The sequence below is a fragment of the Garra rufa genome, chromosome 9 (genome assembly GCF_049309525.1).
Source record: "Garra rufa chromosome 9, GarRuf1.0, whole genome shotgun sequence".
In the NCBI taxonomy this organism is placed as follows: Eukaryota; Metazoa; Chordata; class Actinopteri; order Cypriniformes; family Cyprinidae; genus Garra; species Garra rufa.
In genome coordinates this window covers 11466319-11482980 of record NC_133369.1, presented here as the reverse complement: position 1 = coordinate 11482980, position 16662 = coordinate 11466319, and the positions used below count along the sequence as shown (strand labels likewise).

Below are 16662 nucleotides of genomic sequence, written 5' to 3'. Positions count from 1 at the left end.
ATTAATTTTGTGATTTCTTGAATTATGCCGACTCCAAGCTTTTGAATGGTATAGCTTACAAAGATACTGATCTTTGGATCTTTCTGTTAATCAAAGAATTCTGAAAAAAATGTACTTAACCGTTTTAAATATTAATATTAAAGGAGTCATCAGATGCCCATTTTACACAAGTTCAAATGATTATTTAGAGTCTTAATGAAAAGTCTATAATATACTCAATAGTTCTCAATAGTAGTGTGATAAAACACCCTTTTACCTTGTCAAAATCAGCTCTGCAAAAAAATCAACTCATTTTATTGCAGGGTCCCTTTAAATGCATGTGGGATCTCTGATGTGGGATTATGAGCTGTAATGTTTACTGCATTCAGCGGCGAAATTTGCCAACAAGCACATTATTAAGAATGGCCATTTGCAAAGATGCATAAAAAAAAACCTTATACTCACTTCTGCAGTGGGTGAAGCTGCATCAGGAACCATTCACACAAACTATGTAGATCGGGATTGGCGCTTTCCTCAAAAAACGAAAGTAACGTTATCCTCTTTGTCTTCAGCGGTCAGATGTCGGGGGTAAATTACTACTGATATGTTCATTATTACATCCAACAACAGAACAATTCAATCGCTCAATAAGAGTCTTCCCCTGCCCCTTGAGTCACACAATGGCAATCAGAGTTGGACTGTTTCAGCTCGGTGAGGGCGGGTCTAAGGCGCTCGTGTCAATCAACTATCGTGGAAGCAGCCTCTGTCTATGTGGAGTCACATCGACAAGAAGCTGAGAATGACCTGATTATAAAAAGGGGATATTACTTTAAAAGATTAAAAAATAAATAAAAAAACCCTGGGATGAATTTGTATCATTTTAGGGTGGTTGTGTACACAAACTGCCAACACACATTAATGTTCAAACATGTAAATGTGAGTTTTGCATCCGATGACCCCTTTAATAATAATGAAAAATGTTTCTTGAACATCAAATCAGCATATTGATTTCCGAAGAATCATGCGATACTGAAGACTGGAGTAATGATGCTGAAAATGTAGCTTTGATCACAGGAATGAATTATATTTCAAAATACATTCAAATAGAAAACAGTTATTTTAAACAGTACATTACATTTCAAAATTCTACAGCTTTTCTGTACTTTGGATCAAATAAACGCAGGCTTGCTGAGCAGAAGAGAACTTTTGACTGGTATATCAGACATGTATTTAAAAGTTTACACAGTGTCCATGTAGCATAAAGATTATTCAAAACGCAAATGCTAGATTAAAGACATAAGACACATTTCCTTTATTCCTTTAATAAACAACTTCAACATTACAAAAGACAGCTCTCTCCCCTCTGTGTTTATATTGTACAAATTCAAAACATCGTCCTACATGTTCCTAAATCTTGATTTGGCCAGTTCACAAAGGAAACATCTGTCAGAACTGGGCAGAAGTCTGTAATAGTACATGTACATTGTGCAGACAGAAGCTCAGAAACACCACGGCAGCAAATACTTGTTCAGAGTCTATGACTGCATATGACTGAAAACCACCTTCCAGATATTCAATTCCACTCCCGAACAGACTCCAGCATTTATTGATCACATTTAAACAAGCAACTTGCTGCAAGAGTGAAAGTGTGCAGAATGAATGCACTGATTTACAAATCAATGAGTGTCTTCACATACAGTATAGTAGTCAGAGGTATTTCATTTTCACTGTGTGAGCATGAAGCCAATTTAAATGTATACTTGGCAACTCGGAAACCTACAGAAGCTTCCACCATGAGTGGAAACAAGCTTGCAAACAGTATAAACCAGTTCAAAATAAATTTTATAACCAATAAAATAATTGAATAATTGCAAAAACAGTCAACATCTGTAGACTTTAAAATTTTTCAGCATGAACAAAAATGGCATAAAAAGGCTTCTTTTTTGTCCAGTGTAAAATTAAAAGACATTTTCATAAAATGAAAAGCAAAAAGAGGACATTTGATTTTTTTTTTTTAAACGTTACAAAAAAGTAGTGTGGGGAAAGAGTGCAAAAAAAGGAGATTCCTGAGACTGCTCAAGATTAAATAAGTTGTTGTCAGGCCTAAAGCCACGATGGCAAGCCTACCTAAAGTGCACATTAACACCAGAAACAGAAAAGGAAAGAAACGACAGGCCAACAACACTGCAGCAGTCCTTCTGCCCCATCATGCCTCCGCATCGCCTACTTGACCATTAAATGACCGTTAATAAATTAGTTGATTAACACATCGTAAAAATCATACGTACTAACAATACAAAATTCTATTTTATAACACTAACAAAGAGAAACAATGTAAACACATGAATGAACGAATGAATGAATGAATGTGGGGGGAAACGTTTGAACACAATCTGGAGCCATTTACATTAATTAAGTTAGTTCATTTTTCTGATTTCAGCTATTTCTTTTCAGAGTGACTGCGAGAATTGATCCGTTTGTTCCCATTCCACGCTGTTCTGTTTTAATATAGTATTTATACATAAATCATCAAGTAATCTGTCAGACCGTCAATATGAATGACAATTTACAATTAAAGCACAATAATAATTTACTTTCTATTTAGGTTTAATGTGTCCTTCATGTGACATTTCAAAGTAGTTTGTCCAGCCTAATGTCGCCACCTATATTCATTTCCTTTAAAAAGCAGCACTCTGCAACAAACAGCATTTTAACATACTGAAAGAAAAAAATTGAAGGTGATGATCTGAAAACTGTGGTACCGTGAAAAAGTTTGGCGTGTAAAACTAATCCTAAAAGACTTGAGAAAAATAAAGTAGCCCAAGAGTCATTTGTATTAAAAACATAATTGTACAAAATAAAAAAAGGGTTTGTTGGTGTGATTAAAAAAATTGAAACTTAGATAAATATACCTGGAAGTCATTTCTCAGCCCGCTATCGGGCGTCTCTACCTTTGGCTTGACTTGGGCAGGTTGGAAGGGCACTCAGAACAGAGGAACACCGATCCAGACGAGAGGACTCTGGGAAGGGTCCTGCAAGTGTCCACAGTGAGTCCATCTCTCATAATGACGTCTCTGTATCCACGCATTTATCCCCCTGCTCGTCTTCCACCTTGATTTTAATACTTGTCTTCTCTTCACTGTAAAACAAAGAAAAGATGGAAGAAAAATTAACTATAAGTTACATTTTTCTAAATGTTAAAATCGGCATATTTGCAACACATATTATCGGATTCAATGAAGCGCAAACATGATGTCATACATCAGGAAATGAGCAAAAGCAAATCCAGCACACAGTTTTCACAGGGATTGGTTTTAAACAAGAGATAAAAGCTGGGTCACATGAAGATATATGAAAAACAAACTAAGAACTTTTATAAAATTTACTTTTTTTAATACTAAAACATGCTTTTATAAAATTAATTAAATTTTTTTTTATTTGTTATTGTTTTTAAATGTTAGTGTTTACTATATGCCAAAAATATAATAACATTAAAATAATTAAAATTATAAAATAGAAATAAAATATGTAATAGAAATATAATAAAATACAACAACTATATATATATATATATATATATATATATTTTTTTTTTTTTTTTTTAATACAAATTACATTTTTCAGAAAAAGTTTTATAAATTACACAAACGACTCATATAATATTATTTTTTTTTAAATAATTTATTATAATATTTAAATTTTTATTACAATTTAATTTTTCCCCAAATGAGGTCAATGTTTTTTTAAAAGTCCTTCATACCAAAAAAAAAAATGTTTTTGTATATTTACATTCAATTATTCATTATATATATATTTTTTTTAATTAATGCAATAATAATACAATATAAATGTTTATATAAACTACTAACCTTTATAAATGAACAAGTTATATATACATTTTTTTAATTTAAAAAACTTTTATAAAATATATAAACAATTTTATAGAGAGATAGAATTTTTAAAACTATCTAATTTATAATTTATTTATTAATTAATTTATACATCTATTGTAATAAATTTTTATTACAATTAATATATTTTTTTCAAAATGAGGTCAAATGTCCTTTATGCCCAATAAATTTTTGTTATTATTTTTATTATTTAAATTATATACTTTTTATAAAATTATACTTTTATAAAATGCACTATATATTTTTTTATTTATTATAAAAGACATAAAAAATATATATGTAAATTTTTATTATACAAATTATATATTTTTATAAAAATATACTTTTATAAAATACAAACGTGTGTATATATTATTTTTTTTAATTATGTATTTAATATTTTTATGTATCATAATTATTTTAATTTGTATTACAATTAATATATTAGTCTTTCATGTCAAATAAATAATACATTTTCATATATTTTATATAATTGTATATTAATATTTTATATATTTACATATATAAATTATTTAGAAACAGTCTTACATAAGTAGTTGCACTGAATCAAATCTGAAAACTTGGACAAACAAACCTACTGGTTAAAATATACAGTTCTTCTGTACAGCTACATGTATGCAGGAAAACAGGCTGTGCGTTGAAGCAGTGAGAGGAAGCATGACGTGAGAAGAGTTATAAAAACAGTGAGGTTAGAGGAACAATGGCTACCTGGCACTAGGTTTCAATACTTTGGCACTGTCAGAGTTCATGGCAACAGCTTTCCACACAGCAGTTTTGGCCATCTCATCAGATATGTTAACCACAGAGGGGTCAGTGCTGCAGAAAAGACACATCAGAGCACTTACAGCTGGTCGCCCACACTTCAACACACTCATTTCTCGTTCTTGTTCACCAGCACAGTGCTTGATGGCCATTTGATTAATAAAGCATGGAAAAACATCAGATGAACCAAAGACAAACCTTCCCAGCGCAGACCCTGGATGTTATTTCAGAGGTGAGCTTTTAATACTGTTGTGACGATGGTCATGAGAAATATGTCATGTTAGTAATCAAAGCACCTCCACCAGCGGATAGACAAAGGTTTACTTGCTCCCTTGATGAAAGCTAAACACAACCTTATGGAATTGTTTTTCTTCTGTAAGATGCTTCTACATAAAATAAAGTAACTATGAAATATACACTATGCAAATTTGAGACAAAAAGAACCTTCTCAAATTATAAACATACAAATGATTTGTCACTTTTGGTAAATTGAATTAATCCAATAAATTCTTAAAAAAAAAAAACAATAATAACAACAACAATAATAAACACACACACACACACACACACACACACACACACACAATATATACACACATGTATGTGTATGTATATGTATATATATATATATATATATATATATATATATATATATATATATATATATATATTAGGGGTGGGCCGTTATCGGCGTTAACGTGCTGCGTTAACGTGAGACTCATATCGCGCGATAAAAAAAATATCGCCGTTAATCTATTCTCAAAGTTGGGTTGGGAGCTGGGTCTAAACTACGCAAGATATGATGACTTTCACCTTGATATTTTAGCGCGGATGACGTATATCTAGTTGAATTGCACTGTAGGGGGCGAGAACGAGTCTTCAACTTCTGTGAAATTACCACATCAAATGAGACGTGCAAATATGGATGCAGTTATGAAGCCGCTTTCAGGGCAGGTGCGTGCGTTGCTAGACCCTTTTTACTGGGGCACGTGCCCCAGTGAAAATCTGCTGTGCCCCAGTAAAATCTCAAGTTTGAGTTATAATTTACTTTGATAATCCCGAAATAAAGACATTAAACTATATGCAACAACTGAATTGACGCTTCTAAAAGCAACGCAGTTTATTGGAAGACTATGCACGCAGATAGGCAACCCGCGCGCCTGTGTATTTTACGGGAACGCGCACGTCGTACAGCCTTTTGCGCAGAAGTACTTGGTTACACAAGTTTGTATAGTTAATTGTGTTGTAAATGCAATTGTCAAGCAGTTTGTAATGCATTTTGGAAACAGGAGATGAGCGCCTGGTCTAATGCGCCACCTGGCTTGAGAAACCCGTTCTCAAAGACTTACTTTTAGTCATTATTTGGGTAGCACACATATTCTGAATGCCTTCAGCAGAATTCAAATTAGCCATTTTAATCTAGATTAATCTAGATTAATTTCAAGATTTAATCTAGATTAATCTAGATTAAAAAAATTAATCTATGCCCACCACTAATATATATATATACACACACACACAATATATATATAGAATTTTACTAGAAACATATATGTACATATATTAAAATAATATTAAATAAATAAATAATATAATAAATAATAATATAAATTAATAACCTTTATAATTATACAAATTATACATTTTTATAAAAAAAGATTTTCATAAAATACATAATTTTATATATATATATATAAATTCAATATATACTTATGGAAGAAGAAACAACTGGTTTTTAAACATATTTGCGATAGACATAATTATTAATGATTAATCATGTTATGAAATTATATAAAATATTTGATCACATATTTGCACAACTAAACAATAAGTCCAAGAAGTCCAGAGAGCCATTCATAATGTGCATTACATTGGCCTTGAAGCAAAAAAAATTAAAAACCTTATCTACTACTGTCATTTGAATACTAAATGAGTCACTGCTGTAATATTAATGCCTCTAATGTTAATGTAATAAAAGTTAAAATGCTCTTGAAACCTGTTGAAGCCTAACAAATGTACAGGTCAATCAAACAGCTGTCTGTCAATGAGATGGCCCTGGTTAATTTGTTTAAAAATCACTGAGCACTAGTTTACACATTAAATCAGACATTCAAGGTAAATCATAAGCAACAATCATCATCTGAAGCTGTTCTGCATTGGAAAAAGATGAGTTGAATGAGGTGCATCAATCGCTTTCCGTCGCTGTTAACCAATGCAGAGCTGTCAGAGGAAGTTTCAGACTTGTAACCATGCACTCACACAACGTGATGTGCAAAATATTCTGCGTTAATTAAAAGTAAGTGTTGATTAATAGCTGTAAATAGGGAGTATGCAGTAACCAGAACTCAAGCAGGCCTGCAAACAGACAAAAGACCAACCACTCGGCTCGTGTCTTCCTCATATGAGGTGTCGGAGAGTACGCTGTCAGATCTGTCTCAAAAGAAGCAGGTCAAAACTTACTGAATGAGCCCTTTTTTAGGGTCCCCACACAAAGAAATGCCTTAGCTGAAGTACACAGGACATCCTGTCAAATCTAACCATATATGAACCACATATGTATATGAGCTACTTTTACCAACCTGACTTTAAGGGTCTTCACCGGGATTTCCAGATGGTCACCGTTATCATAGGGGATCTCCAGTCCTCCATCAGACTCCATCATGCGCTGTGCTTCCTGGGTAGACATAAAAAGAGTAAAAACAGTTACTCACACTTGTGTGCTGTGACATTACTGTTGGATCAAATATATTCAGCATTGCATAGTCTTTTGGTTTTAAGCTTTCCGAAAATCCTGTGTTGAATTGTGCCTCGTTTGTAAACAAATCTGCATCTTCAAAGAATCGGCTAAAAATACATCTCCTCCATCTTTATTTGCCCCTCTGACTCTAGCATCCTCTATTCTAATTCTATTCTAAAAAAAAAAAAAAAAAAAAAAACTTGGCCTTTTAGACTTATACTGTATCCATTTACTTACTGCTTGTTTTCTTAAAAAAAAAAAAAAACTAACACTAGCTTCTCTGTTCTTGCTGTATTCTATCTATTTTTAGTTCTCGAATACTAGCTTGCTTTTCTTTTTTTATTCTATTTTCTTATTTATTACATAATTAAAAAAAACCTTGACACGTGTACTGCGTTAGGCTAAATAAGACTTAGCATAGTCATAGCACTTGCATGTTATTGCTCTTTTGTTGATTTTGATTGCTTCCATTGTCCTCTTTTGTAAATCGCTTTGGATAAAAGCATCTGCCAAATGTCTAAATGTAATGTAATGTAATGTAATGAAATGAAGTGAACAAAGCACCGAGTTCTACTCTGTTTTTGCACTGCCTTCCTTCTAAACCCAACATTATGAAAAAAGTCGTTTTTTTCCACAGCTTGGCACTGCACAGCATCTTCTTGTCTTTGAAACCATCTTTGTCATTTGGTTTCTACGTTTGCCTCTCTCGTTATTTACACTACATGTGTGAATCGGTGGGAAAGACTAAACAGGCAGCGATGTAGAAGCATGCTTTGATCTACTAATGTGGAGCTGATGTTTAGCCATCTCATTTCATGACCCCTTTAAAATTTCAGATCACATCCTGAACAAGTACCTCTTTAGCCTTTTTCTTTTTGTCGTCTTCCTTTTTCTTCTTGCTTTCTGGCATTAGGTCATCCAACCAGCTAAGCTCCCTCTTCGTAAAGCAGAAATCCAGAAGCTTCCTTATAAATACCAGAGCAAGAACCTACAGAAGGCAATTACAAGACCTGAGTAAAAATACATGTAACAATGGATGATGAGCACTGAGCAGTACAATCTGAATTAAGATTCTAAAAATCTATTTTCTAAATGTAATCTACAAGCATGCAGAGACAGATTCCAACTTCTGTGCTAAATTTACAATAAACATGGTAAAACTGAGACAATTTTATGTAGCCAACTGCATAATACATTTTTGTTAATTAAGAAACCTACACATATAAAATGCAATAATGAGGTTAAGCAGCAAATAATCATACACTGTACATTACTTTGATGGAGCCATTATTGGTATTTTCTTCATGCAATGTGAAAAACTATTTCTAGGGCTGCCCCCTAATAGTCGACTAACCATTAGTCGAAGAGAAGAGGCTTGGTTGACCAAAATGTTATTAGTCGCAGAAAAAAATCCACACGGCTGGTCTATGTGGTAATATAATACATCGAGCAGGGCATCCAAATCCTCACCTATTATTTTTCAACCTAAAATTCGTAAGTAGTAGCAACTTTACATGGCAGCTCAATTTAATGTTAATGTAGAAAAATGTGCGCTAGTGTCTGTGTGGTGTGTGAAAGCTGCATGACAGATGGAGGCACAGGTGCAGTCTCTTGCTCCGTCACTTTTGGTCATACAGATAAAGGTAGCCTAATACATCTTTTGAATGTGTAAAGACTGTACGTTTATTTGTGTGCACTCACAATAACAATGAAACGTTGTGCTTTTGTAAAATAATTAAAGCAAACAGGATGCACTTTCTGCCATCTCGGTCTCTGTGAACTTGATTTTGAAACTTTGAAACTCTGTGTATACTCTCCTTACAGACATAAAAATATATCTATAGAGATTGAAATGCCACATTTATAATTATTATAACTGCCGGTGCATTGTGTCAAGCTTTTTTGTGTTTTTTTAAAGGCTCATTATTATGATTTTATGGTTTATTAATAAACGTGTGACTAATAGTCGACTAATGCTTAAAATGAACAACTACTAGTCAACCAGAAAAATCTTTAGTTGAAGGCAGCCCAAAATATTTTATTACACACTACCAGTCCAAAGTTTTTGTTTTTTAAAGAAGTCTCACCAAGCTTGCATTTATTTGATCCAAAGTACGCCAAAAACAGTAAAAAATATTTCAAAATGTTACTATTTAAAATACCAGTTTTCTATTGAAATACATTTTAAAATGTCATTTATTTGTTTTATTTCAAAGCTGACTTTTTTGCATCATTACTTCAGTCACATGATCCTTCAGAAATCATTATAATATTCTGAGTTTTTCAGGTTTCTTTGAAATCCAATTTCTCCACCCAAATATATATCTATAAAACTATACACAAAACGCACGTTAATACCGCGTGTAAAGGGGACCTGTGAGATTTTATGGTAAATATCAAACGTACCATCATAGGGAAGACCACCGCAGCAGCAGACGCTTTGATGACCCACAACAGCACCAGGCAAGTGAGCTGAACTATTGTGAATATGTGAACTTTCCACAGCGGCACGTATCTCAGGTAGATCAAGTCAGGCTGGTGCTTTGCCGGCATCCCAAACAGTTTAATACGGTCAAAGAACTGCAGTGCAACGAATACACAAACAACATGGCCACGCATCCATCACAGATTTAGTCTGAGCAGCATAAATCAAGGCATACATCAATACTATAATTTAAAAAAAATATTGTGAATACTGAATATAAAAAGTGTGCTAACCTGTATGCCTTTGAGGGAGGACACACCCATGTACAGGAACACTCCATACAACACAGGCATTGGGATAAACTATAAATTAGAAAAAACAAATTAAGAAAAAGAAAAATTACAAAGACAGTTTTACACTGGAAAGACAGACATGGAATTAGTAGTCTTATGCACTTATTTATTTTTTAATAAATATAATATAATATAATATAATATACACTGTATACAGTATATATAAGATTTTTAATGTTTTTTGAAGTCTCTTCTGTTCACCAAGCCTGCATTTATTTACTCCAAAGTACAGCAAAAACATTGTGAAATATTATTACTATTTAAAATAGCTGCTTGCTATTTGAATTTATTTTAAAATGTAATTTATTCTGTGATCAAAAGCTAAATTTTCAGCATCATTATTACAGTCTTCAGTGTCACATGATCCTTCAGAAATCATTCTAATATGCTGATTTGCTGTACAAGAAACATTTTTATTATTAATATCAATATTTAAAACAGTTGAGTACATTTGTTTCAGGATTATTTGAATAGAAAGATCCAAAGATCAGTATTTATCTGAAATAAAAAGCTTTAGTAACATTACACACTGTCACTCAGTACAATTATTATTATTATTTTTTTTTTTTGGAAAAGAAATGATAGAAATTAATATTTTTATTTAGCAAGGATGCTTTAAATTGATCATAAAGATGAAAAATGTTACAAAATATTTTCAACTTTCTATTTATCAAAGAAACCTTAAAAAATTCTACTCAGCTGTTTTCAACATAATAAAAACAATAAATATTTTTGAGCAAATCAGAATATTAATGATTTACGAAGAATCATGTGACTGAGGTAATGATGCAAAACATTTAGCTTTGAAATCACAGGAATAAATAACATTTTAAAGTATATTCAAATAGAAAACAGTTCTTTAAATAGTCCAAATATTTCACAATGTTACAAACATTTCAAAATGTTAGTGTATTTCATACATGTATATATATGAGTATTTTGCAATGGAAGAGTTCACTAAACCTTTTAGACAAAATATTTAAAAAATTGCATAATTGCGTAATTTATTGATTTTAATTAGGTATTACTTTTGATGCATCAGGCTTCTATAGCTCATACTTCAGGAGGGAAAAAAACATTTCAGTTTTCAGAGGCCCTAACTGATCTAAAATACGGTATTTTCTATATTTTTTTATATTTACATGCCCAAAAAGTAATGCAATTCCGATAGCTTGAAAAGTAAATTAGTGTGATTTCTATAACAGCATATCAGACAACTTAAAATTTGATATTTAAAAAAAAAAAAAAAAATAGTATGGATAATCAAGTCAGTCAGTTAGTGTTCATCTTAAAATATTACCAATATAAAATGTATTCTTGTGTTTACTTCATAAAAATATGTCAAGATTTTACAGCAAATAGACATGTAACACGACGTGGACCTGAATGATACTAAAAGGCCTTTACTTGCTAAAAAGTAAAAACTATCAATCAGACAACAGAAATCATGCAGTAGAAAAACAAGTTTTTCAACCACAATTAAGAGGCCTTAGAAATGTGCATATCAGTATATTTATAGGGTTAATAATTACTATATAATTTTTGCACTATAAACTAAGGCATACCTTTAGAATAGACGTCATAAAGACAGACAGGCCCATAAGCACAAAGATCATGAGTCCAGTAACTCTCTGTTCACGAATACCCAAGAACTTGGGCTGCTCTCCCGGGGCTGAGCACTCCGACTCCACTTTCAAACTGTTGACATGAGAGATGGAGAGGACAGTGGCAGCAACAAACCAGGGCAAGCCCATCACAGAACACACACCGAGCATCACAGCCACCACCAGAAGGTCAAGATGATACCCGCAGCCTTTCTGCAGAAGAACAGAATCGTGAGCACCAGGACTGCTGCAGTACTCAGAGACAGGATTAGGTGTTGAACTGACCTTAAGCTTGTGTTCTTTACGGTTGATGATGACAGCGGTGATCTGCTGATCCATGAAGATGAGGATGGTGCACAGGAGAGCAGGGATGGCTGCTGCAAACAAAGTCCATGTGGGGTTATCGCCCAAAGGGGAAATCAGCCAGCCTCGGTTCTTAGAGGTGGGCTATTGGACAGAAGAAAACACTTTGCATTAGTGTTCTTCCCTTTATAATAGACATAAAATGTGATTTATTGGGGATGCGCAATTGGTACTCTCATGAACAAGCGTCGAAGACTGACATGGGAGAGAAGAAATAGCTGAACTGACGTCACATGGACTATTTTAACAATGTCCTTACTACCTTTCTAGGCCTTGAACGTGTCAGTTGCATTGCTGTATATGCAGGGTCAGAAAACTCGGATTTCATTAAAAATACCTCCATTTGTGTTCTGAAGATGAACAAAGATTTTATGGGTTCGAAACGACATCAGGCTGAGTAATTAATTACAGAATTAGATTTTTGGGTGAACTATCCCTTTAATTTATTGTTATTGATATTGTATTGTTGATATTGTACATGCTTGTTTCTCCTGTTTTTACATTTAGATCACCTTTGCCATTATCTATATCTCAAAAAAGCGTGTTTAATAACACTTATAACAAATCTCAAAATGAATATCTATATTTTATACTGTACATTATAATGTTTTGATGTCTACATTTACTTGATGTCTAAATAAGTTTTCCCAACTTATTTAGACATAAAATAGCATCGAATTTTAATATCGGTCATCTGCGCATCCTTATTTACAATGGAAATGAATGCTGAAACCAAAGCCAATATTAAAGGTTGTATCAGCGATTTCTAGCCTGAAACATAAAGTGTCAAATTCAGCTGACCTTTCATCACGATCCACTCGCTGCCTGCCCCATAAATTGTCTGTGAAAAAAACGCGTCTCTCTGGTCAGCCTAGGGTCCGAGATATGCCAAAAAAACAATCGGCACTACCAACCTTTCCACAGATAAACAAACAGTGTTCCAACCAATCAGCGTCAGGGGTTTGGTGTTGTGGACTTTCGCTCCGCCTCCCTCACATCCCTGCACCAGTAGGAAAGTCCACAACACCAAACCCCTGTCGCTGATTGGTTGGAACACTGTTTGTTTATCTGTGGAAAGGTTGGTAGTGCCGATTGTTTTTTTGGCATATCTCGGACCCTAGGCTGACCAGAGAGACGCGTTTTTTTTCACAGACAATTTATGGGGCAGGCAGCGAGCGGATCGTGATGAAAGGTCAGCTGAAATTGACACTTTATGTTTTAGGCTAGAAATCGCTGATACAACCTTTAACAGCATCCAAGCAGCAAGTGTTTTTAAAAGAAGTCTCACCAAGGCTGCATTTATTTGACCAGAAATACACCAAAAACAGAATTACTTTGAAATATTTAGTGTGTCACAGTCTTTCAGAAATCACTCTAATATACAGATTTTTTTGCTTATTATTTCTTAATAATATCAAATGTTAAAAACAGCTCTGCTCTCACTCTAACATACAGAGTTTTTGCTTATTAGTTCAAACTAACAGCATTTATTTGAAACTAAAAAAATAAAGTTTTGTAACTTCATAAATCTCTTTTCAGTCACTTTTAAACAATTTAATGTGTCCTAATGTGTTCATTTCTTACATTTCAAACGTTTTAACATTATTACACTTTTAAGCATTACCGATTAATGCCAATACTTGCATAAAAGTGCAACTCCTGCTTCTTAGGCTTTACAGAAAAACACAGTTGGACAAGAGAGGTTAAATCAATAGTCAAAGCTCAGCAGGATAACAGAAAACAGAAACAGCTGGAGTGGTTTAGAGTCAACTAAACCCTGCTAAGTGTGTTTTCTGTTTATTCTGGACAATTTACAACAAAGTTTAGCCTCCATTCACATAATGATGATCCACTCATTTCAACTGTTTTCGAAGATAAGCCATGCAAGTAGGTGTTCTGAGAAATACGGATTCCAACTTTTGGACAATTAACTTTTGGCCAAATTTAGATTGTAAACAAAGGTCGAAAGTCCAAAAGCCTTCAAACCAGCCAAACATGATTTGTTGAAACTAGTTTAACAACTAACAAGATGAACAAAAATAAACTGATAATAGAAAATGACATTCATAGTACCTCGAAGGTATCTGGGACGTGTAGTTTAGGAGAGGGGACGCCCACCAAGTAATCAACCAAAACCATAATCATGATGGTTAGGAAAACTGCAAAGTCACTGATTGAAGAGCGGACCTGGAGGACAGAAATCAAATGTTAGAGTAAATAACACCCTATCAGCACATGATCAGCACATGACTCTACTGACCTTAGTGGGGAAATAGCGCTTGGTCTTGAACTGCTTGAGGAAGGATGACAGGAAGAAAGTGGTGAAGAACAGAATGACAGACCAGAACAAGACATCAGGGATGTACGGGCCGTTATGTCCGCACGCAGGACCCACAAACTCGCCATTGAGTTTCTTGCAAGTCTTTTAAAAAGAGAAAAAAATAGTAGGTAATAATTAAAGGCATTTGATTTATTTGATATGGATACAAGAGCAACTAAAATGATTTTAAACTTGTTGAGCTTTCATGATTAAGAAACCAAGAGAACAAAAAAATTTTTTTTTTTACTTTTAATAAAAGTTCCATAGGTAGCTTCAAAGGGCTCTACACATTCCCAGCCAAGATATAAGGGTCTTATCTAGCAAAACGATGTGCCATTTTCTAAGAAAAATACTAAATGTATACACAGACGAAAAACCAACCACACGTGACTTTGCCAACGTGATTACGCAATGCGTGAAAACGCACATGTGCATCGCAGGGTAGTGCAAGACAAGCATTTGTGGTTGAAAAGTATACAAATTTTAATTTTTTTAAGAAAATGACTTGATCGTTTTGCTAGATAAGACCCTTATTCCTCAGCTAGGATTGTGTGGAGTCCTTTGAAGCTGCATTGAAACCACAATTTGGACTTTCAAACCGTTGGCCACCATTGAAATCCATTCTATAAAAAAAAATGTATGGAATGTTTTCCTCAAAAACCTTAACTTCTTTTTGACTGAATAAAGTAAGACATGAACATCTTCGATGACATAGGGGTGACTACATTACCAGAAAATTTTCATTCTGGAGGTGAAATTCTCTTTTAACACCTTTGATATTCATATTTCTCCTCATAATGTTAACTTGACATAGCATTATTAAAATCACTTCAACTGTAGTTCAAAGAAATAAATGCTTACTGGCACATCAAGCTCACTCCAGTCCATGGTCTCAGGATTAAAACCTGACTGATTCCATGCCTGTACCATGTTGTCTGTGATATTGGATGGAGGCGAACACTGACAACTAAGAAAAAAATAAATAAACATAAATATAAAATATAATGTATAACAAACAACAAAAAACAAAGTTAGCGAATCCTTACGTGTAAAGCGTGAGGTTGTCTAAACTGTCGTGCATGTTAAAAGGGAACATCTCCCCCAGCTGGAAGAGTTTTTCTAACGCCTCATAGATGAAAATGATGCAGATGAGAGCAGCGAAGGCTTCCTCTGTGAATCTCGTTATATAGCACACTAGAGAGCTGGCATCTGTGGCAACCAACACAATGCACAAGAAGGCCGTCCACAGGCCGATGCTAGTGCGCAGAGGGAGGTAGGAAAGACCGTAGTCACTGAGGAGAGACAAACAGACAATTTATATATCACTCTGGATCAAAGCATCTGCTAAATTAAGAAAATCTTCTGTGGGATTCATATAATCAGCTGTGTTTTTGTATAGAGAAGAGACAAAAGGGCTTCTGAAACCAAGCAATTGTGCATTTTTTGTTATTTGCATTGCTACACATAAAACATATAGATAACTGCAAAAACATATAACTGCACAAATAGGATTAATATGAGGCTATGCTGAACTTAAAATGTGTGTTGTGAGTGCTGAACCAATTCTTTCCTGCACCAGTGGATGGCGCTATGATACTTACAGTTTAATAATCAACCTTTCATAAGAGGAAGCAATCAGAAGTGTACTTCACTTTTTAAATTGTAGTTGATAAGAAATGTCAACCATTGGCTGAAATGTGACACATTATACATTAATTTGATATATTTTAACTTTTTAAACAATAGTTAAAAGCCAATAATTTGACTGGACAAACATTACCAGAGATTGCCAACATTAAAAACAACCCTGTTCAAAGGTTTACATACACTTGATTCTTAATACTGTGTTGTTAGCTGAATGATCCACAGCAGTTTTTTTGTTTTGTTTGTTTGTTTGTTTGTTTGTTTGTTTGTTTAGTGGTAGTTGTTCATGAGTGCCTTGTTTGACCTGAACAAATTAAATTGCCTGCTGTTCTTTAGAAAAATCCTTCAGGTCCCACCAATTCTTTGGTTTTTCAGCATGTGTGTGTATTTAAACCTTTTCCAGCAAAGACTGTATGATTTTGAGATCCATCCTTTCACACTGAGGACAACTGAGGGACTCATATGCAGCTATTACAGAAGGTTCAAATGTTCACTGATGCTTCAGAAAGAAAAACTATGCATTGAGAGCCAGGGGTGTAAACTTTTGAACAGAATGAAGATGTG

The 16662-nt window shown here is 33.8% G+C and overlaps 1 protein-coding gene across 6 annotated transcripts in view; it reads right to left on the bottom strand.

Annotated features, from left to right (window-relative positions):
• Positions 1-1285: 1285 nt before the first annotated feature.
• slc4a7 (solute carrier family 4 member 7) overlaps positions 1286-16662 on the bottom strand; it is a 61836-nt gene continuing 46459 nt past the window's right edge. For 4 of the 6 annotated variants that reach the window (XM_073846925.1, XM_073846929.1, XM_073846924.1 and 1 more), the window contains 12 exons: positions 15501-15746; positions 15316-15421; positions 14395-14556; positions 14208-14321; positions 12057-12218; positions 11733-11984; positions 10108-10176; positions 9796-9969; positions 8246-8377; positions 7232-7326; positions 4599-4706; positions 1286-3118 (listed from right to left, as the gene is read on the bottom strand). In XM_073846925.1, coding sequence (XP_073703026.1) covers positions 3040-3118; positions 4599-4706; positions 7232-7326; positions 8246-8377; positions 9796-9969; positions 10108-10176; positions 11733-11984; positions 12057-12218; positions 14208-14321; positions 14395-14556; positions 15316-15421; positions 15501-15746 — 1699 coding nt within the window. In that variant the 3' untranslated portion in view covers positions 1286-3039. Of the gene's footprint in view, positions 3119-4598; positions 4707-7030; positions 7083-7231; positions 7327-8245; positions 8378-9795; positions 9970-10107; positions 10177-11732; positions 11985-12056; positions 12219-14207; positions 14322-14394; positions 14557-15315; positions 15422-15500; positions 15747-16662 lie in introns of all 6 variants that reach the window. The other 2 variants (XM_073846928.1, XM_073846927.1) reach the window with 2 other exon arrangements.